The sequence below is a fragment of the Triticum aestivum genome, chromosome 1B (genome assembly GCF_018294505.1).
Source record: "Triticum aestivum cultivar Chinese Spring chromosome 1B, IWGSC CS RefSeq v2.1, whole genome shotgun sequence".
Taxonomy (NCBI): Eukaryota; Viridiplantae; Streptophyta; class Magnoliopsida; order Poales; family Poaceae; genus Triticum; species Triticum aestivum.
The window spans coordinates 361,043,167-361,048,473 of record NC_057795.1 but is presented as its reverse complement, the minus strand read 5'-3'; the positions used below and the strand labels follow the sequence as shown (position 1 = coordinate 361,048,473).

General features: G+C 43.2%; 1 protein-coding gene across 17 annotated transcripts; it reads left to right on the top strand.

Moving 5' to 3' along the window:
• The first annotated feature begins 797 nt into the window (after positions 1-797).
• LOC123124065 (uncharacterized) lies at positions 798-4,297 on the top strand. 17 transcript variants are annotated; one of them, XR_006460967.1, is made up of 5 exons: positions 803-1,685; positions 1,835-2,567; positions 2,771-3,288; positions 3,580-3,665; positions 3,746-4,297. XR_006460967.1 is itself a non-coding variant. In XM_044544771.1 (4 exons), the coding sequence occupies exons 1-3, from the start codon at positions 918-920 to the stop codon at positions 2,018-2,020; spliced, it is 765 nt and encodes a 254-aa protein (XP_044400706.1). In that variant the 5' UTR covers positions 802-917; the 3' UTR covers positions 2,021-2,567; positions 3,746-4,297. The 17 variants fall into 17 exon arrangements, 1 of the variants encoding a protein (XP_044400706.1); XR_006460968.1 differs by having other exon boundaries at positions 804-1,685; positions 3,226-3,288; XR_006460972.1 differs by lacking the exon at positions 3,580-3,665 and having other exon boundaries at positions 805-1,685; positions 1,835-2,102; positions 2,452-2,567; positions 3,226-3,288.
• Positions 4,298-5,307: the final 1,010 nt, after the last annotated feature.

Sequence of the window (5,307 nt, the reverse complement as noted above, 5' to 3'; positions counted from 1 at the left end):
CGTGTGTGTGGTATGCATCCGTGCACATGTCAATGACAATTTATCTGTTTGGTGTTACCATGCAAAAAATATATTTGCTTGGTGCACCTAATTTTTTCACTTGTTGTCGTATTGAGGGAGACTTAGGAAATATGCTAATGCATTTGACATAAAATTGTAAATGTATTTTTGAATGATGTTTGTCATGCATTCAAAAAATTGATAACATGTACTTCAAAAAATATTCAACGTGTATTTAATAATTTATTGCACAAATTTGTTCTTACATTTCTGCAAACACCTTTAACATGTTTTAATACATTTCTAGAATTACTATTATTACACGATAATTTTTTAAACACATTGAACAATTATGTTGTCATTTTTTTTGTAATTGTGTATTTTACAAATACAATGAAGATACACAATAATTGTCCGTGTTTGTGGTCCTGCATGAATATACATAAATTTACATAATAATTTTTAATATAAATTGAACTATCTAAATCTACATAAATTTTAGAGTAAGTTCATGTTTACGTCTTCAAAGTACACAATAATAAAAATAGAATAAAGAATTAAACTATGCAATAATTGCCTACTGATAATTCTTGTATTTTTTGTATGATTTTTTTATATATTCTAAATATACTAAACCTAGCTAGGTTTGATTTACCCTATTTTTTTGACTTTTTCTTATCAGTGAAAACTTGAGCAATGAGAGATTGACACGTCAATTAATGGGGAAAATTGTGGGGTAAGCCTTGTGTGCACTTAGCGATCTGTGTCGATGGCGATTGCGGATTGGTTTTCTCTTCTCCTCTTAGTTCCCTCCCCGTGTTGATGCGTCTCTCGAAGACTCGCGTGGGTTCTCTGCCTCCGCCGCCCACCGCTCAACCGCCGATGCACCACCGCTCAACCGCCGTAGCTCCTTATAAATGGCTCCCGCCTCGCAAGCTCGCTCCAATGCCCATGCCCATCACGCAGCGCCCACACGCGCTAGTAGGTCCGGACGAGGTGATGCTGGTGGTTTGCGAGGCACCCTCGGCGCGGCTTGGTTCACAGCGGACCGCGAAGCAGAGCTGTGCGGCGATGGCGACGACCAGCACAGGGCACGCGTGACACCGCGACAACAACCACGTGGCCATGGAGGGGCTCACGCAGCGCGCGGCGGTGCGCGGCTAGGCGGACCTCGCGCTGCGGCGGCGGCAGGTGCGTGCTAGCCATGGCCATGAGAGGGGATTTGCGGCGTGACTGCGGCATGAGGCAGCGGGGATCTCCCAACCTCTCCTACCCCCCCTCCTGATGTGGGAAACCATGGATTACCGGTTTTTTGCTGAATCTTTAGTCGTGTAGAAACGGCGTCACGGCTGGGACGCGACGGTGCGGCCACCGGCGCCCTGCATCCTCCACAGGTGTCGCATGCTTATGCCCCTGCCCCCTTCCTTCGGCCGTCCAGACCGCCTCCGTCTCAGCCGGTGGATGTCCATATGCCGAATAACGAGTGCGGCGGCGATCACGGTCTGCCCCGCTCCGCCAGTCCTCCGTCACTTCTTCCGCTGGCTTACTACTACTCATGCAGGTGGAGTTCAACATGGAAGAGCTTGCCATGGCCCAAGCATCATTCTGGGCGTAGCTGCCCACCTCCATGTGACGATTGCTCCAACGCAGACCAAGTGTTCGTCGTAATGTCAGAGCGGCCACAGGTAAAAACAAATCAGTTCAGTCCATACATCATGTTGCTATACTTATGAAAACAGTTCCCGAATCCAGGCACCATAGATTATTGCCCTTATTGATGCATTTAGCTACTACTTCTGAACTCTGGATTTGATGGAGGTTTGCATGTTTGTAGTGATGAGGATACATCAGTTCGTGATGAGCTTCGATGTCTGTGTAGTGCCGGAAGATGGCGACCAGTAGCGGGCGCTCGCGCACTGCTTCTGGGATGACACAACCAAGACTAATAAGGATGAAGATCATGTTCATATTTCCAATGGGTTCGTTCCAGTGGTATGGACGCGGCGAGGCAATTTATTAAGTTTGCAGGAGCAGCCGCTGCGTACTATCCCACACTCTCTGTCGACAGACCACCTTCTTCCACGCCGACGCCGGTCGCCGGGGTACGGTCCCATCCATCGCCATGCAAGAGCGCTCTAATCCCCTAGACAGTACTGCTCACAGCAGTTGCAGGCGCGGACGCATTGCCCTCAGCCGTGGATGCCGCTGTCCCGTACCAAGGATGTGCAGGCATGTTTTAGATTATGATTGTGCAAAGGAATATGTTAGAAAATGACGGTCTGCAATGGTGTACCCAAATACTGAACATCTTCTGATTTTACTGGAAGATTGATGTGGACATTGATGTTATTGCACTGGCAGCTGATTTTTTTCCCTTCACATTTTTGAAGACTGGATTTTCAGCAGCACTGCACTATTAATTAGCTTTCTGCATGTGACTTGTGATTGCAGCTGATGAAGCCATCAACCATTGGAGGCACGGGATTGTCGAGCCCAAGGTTCGTCACCCTTGTTTTCTAAAGGGAAGCTAAAGTTGGGGTTGCCAATCTCCGAGGATTTTCTCAACGGTGAGCACTTCCCTTTTGTTTCTCTTCTTCTGATCTTTACCACAAGTCGGCAATAGTCCCTATTGCACTGCTTGGACTGATCTCTCATTTTAGTCACTATTGTTATTTAATATAATAATAAGCCTCTATTTTTTATTCCGCATGCAGTATTGTTTGCTAAACGAACAAGATTTCTAAGTTGTTATATATTAATGTGGTGATAGGTTGAAAAGTTTGATCACTGAGGAATGGGGATTACAGTCACAGATCATTCGGTTATTTCTCTTGCTGGTGCCTCCGCTGAAAGTGATGCATCTATATACAACCATATATATAAGTTTGCCTGTTCAATCAGAAGATTGTATTAGCTATTAAGTCATAGTTCAACCTTCGAATATACAGTTTTGGCTCAGTAGTTTGAGCCTCCGTTGCGCAACTGGATCATGGTAGACATCCAGACCTGCAGCTGTGTTTTATTTTGTTATCCTTTTTAGAAACTGACACGCTGCCTTTGTTGCCTAAATCCGTGCTTTAATTAAATGATAAATTTACTATAAAGATTTTTTCTTTGACTCTTATATGAAAAAATTGTACGAACATGTGATCGCTATCCAGATTAGTCAGGTCATCCTGCAAATAACTGTGGGATACATTACTGACACTTACTCAATCATTGTAGTGAAATAATACAAGATGGTGAACACCTCGGATGCAGCTCAAAGATCAAATATCATGATATAGAGTAGGCATTAAACCTACCTTATCTACTTAATTTTTTGTTGCAGACTAATCATCTATCTTATCTGTACATGGCTGATTAGGAAGTAGTACAGTACCCGCAAGTTTAATAGTTATCAGATTGTTTCTGTACATAGTTCATTTGTGTACTAAGACGGGAGGCCAAGTTGTTCAATTTGTGGATTTGATTTATTCAGACTGGTGGCATTCCTTAATTTCTGATTCCTGTTTATGTTTGGTTTTGAGCTGGAAATTATTTATTCTGGCACATCTAACTGCTGCTTCTTTTGCCTAGCCTCCTTTCAATGAAATATTTCCAGTCAGTAGACTATACTTGCTATTCCAAGCACATATAGGCCTAGGGTTGTCCACTAAGAGAAGGTGCAACAAATTCACTTGGTTTGTGAATATCTTTGGGGTTTGTATTAATATGAGCTAGCAACTTTTCATATATATGCCAGGTTGTCTTCAAGCCATAGAAGCACCATTGAGCCCTGGAGCTGTGGCGACAGCGCCGTACCAGCCACCGTCGTCCTCTTCCATGCCCTGGCCATCCAGGAGGAGTGCCACGGCTATCGCAGTTCTCCCCATGGCATCCCGGATGGCATCCTCCGGGATGTTGATCGTGTCCTTGCACCGGCGGCAGCCGGAGCCTGGTACGTCCAGAGAGGCATGGCCTTGGATTGGAGCATTGCAGGCATCGATCCACTTCGTGGTAGCCATGGGGTAGGGTGGCGTAGAGCTCAGCCGCGTGAGCTGCAGTTCACCAGTTCATTCCTCACCTGTAAGCCTAGCAAGAAGGAAAATGGTTTGTGCTATATATACGACTGAACTGGACAATTGCATAGAATGTAGATATTTGCACATCTGATTTCTTTTGTGTAGTCTGGGTACTCTTCCCCATGGTGTTAAAAATATATATGTTTGTGAGGTTGTATGACTAACGTGATTTTGTAACACACTAAGTTAACCCAAACTGGCTTGAATTTGTTGGTTATTTGGCCTTGCCTGAACATGGTTGGTGAAAGCAGCAATGCTTGCTTTGATTTTTGTTGTTCAGTTAAATCATTCACATGAGTACCTCAATTTAATTAACAGTGTAAGCTGATTGTGAGGCTGTGTATTTTTTGTTGAAGAAGAAAGTACCACCACATGTAACTCATTTGCACTTAGTGAATTTCAGTTGGCATTTTAATATCGGCCCTACTTTACAATAGAAAGCATCGCTCTGTTTGTAGGTTGCAGCAAGATATCTAAAATACTTGTGCTTCTTACTAATGATGATCCTAATATTAATTAAATGGGGAAATGAATATCGAGTGCGGACATAGTGCTGTTCTTTTAGGGCAAGAAAGAGAAAAATGTTGATTTCGGTTCCTTCCCTTTTATGCATATGGATGCAATGTGTGCTTTCTGTCTATCTGTAATTTGTCTTATAGGCATACTCATGAAGTATACGACCAATTACTCCCTACAGTACATAGTTCGGATTTCTCATTTGTATAGTTCAGTGCTTTCGGGTTGGATAGTTCACTCTTCCTATTTGGTACCAATTTCAAATTGAAGGACTGATTCTTGATCTTCTTCTATATTGGGTATTGTTTAGTTTTGTGGGTAATTTTAGTTCATTTATTTTGCATATTCCCAATTTTTGTACAACTTCTCTGTAAGAAATAGATACGCTAGATTCATACACCTACCTCTGAAAAATATCATTTTTTTGGCCATAGGTGCTGAGTCCAATGCGTACAATCTTCTAGAACCATCTATGACTTTAGCACCAAGGGAAAGGAGGGACAGAGGAAGAGGCACCAGAATGTAAGTTAGGTGGTTAATTGCATGGTCCGCTGGGGTGAGATTTGGCTGCCTATGAACTGATTTGTGGTGGGTGCGTAGATAATGATCAATGTTTGTTCATCACCATTCTGTGGTGTTGATCCTCTATTACTCATTGTTGGAACAGTAACTGTTCAAGTTTGTAGTTGTAGCGTTGTTGCATGAACATCCTTAGGCATTTGTTTAC

Coding starts and splice junctions, on each gene's coding strand:
- LOC123124065 (XM_044544771.1), top strand. CDS start 918: ATGGCTCCCGCCTCGCAAGCTCGCTCCAATGCCCATGCCCATCACGCA. Junction 1,192..1,335: donor TCGCGCTGCGGCGGCGGCAG/GTGCGTGCTAGC, acceptor TTAGTCGTGTAG/AAACGGCGTCACGGCTGGGA. Junction 1,686..1,879: donor TAATGTCAGAGCGGCCACAG/GTAAAAACAAAT, acceptor ATGTCTGTGTAG/TGCCGGAAGATGGCGACCAG.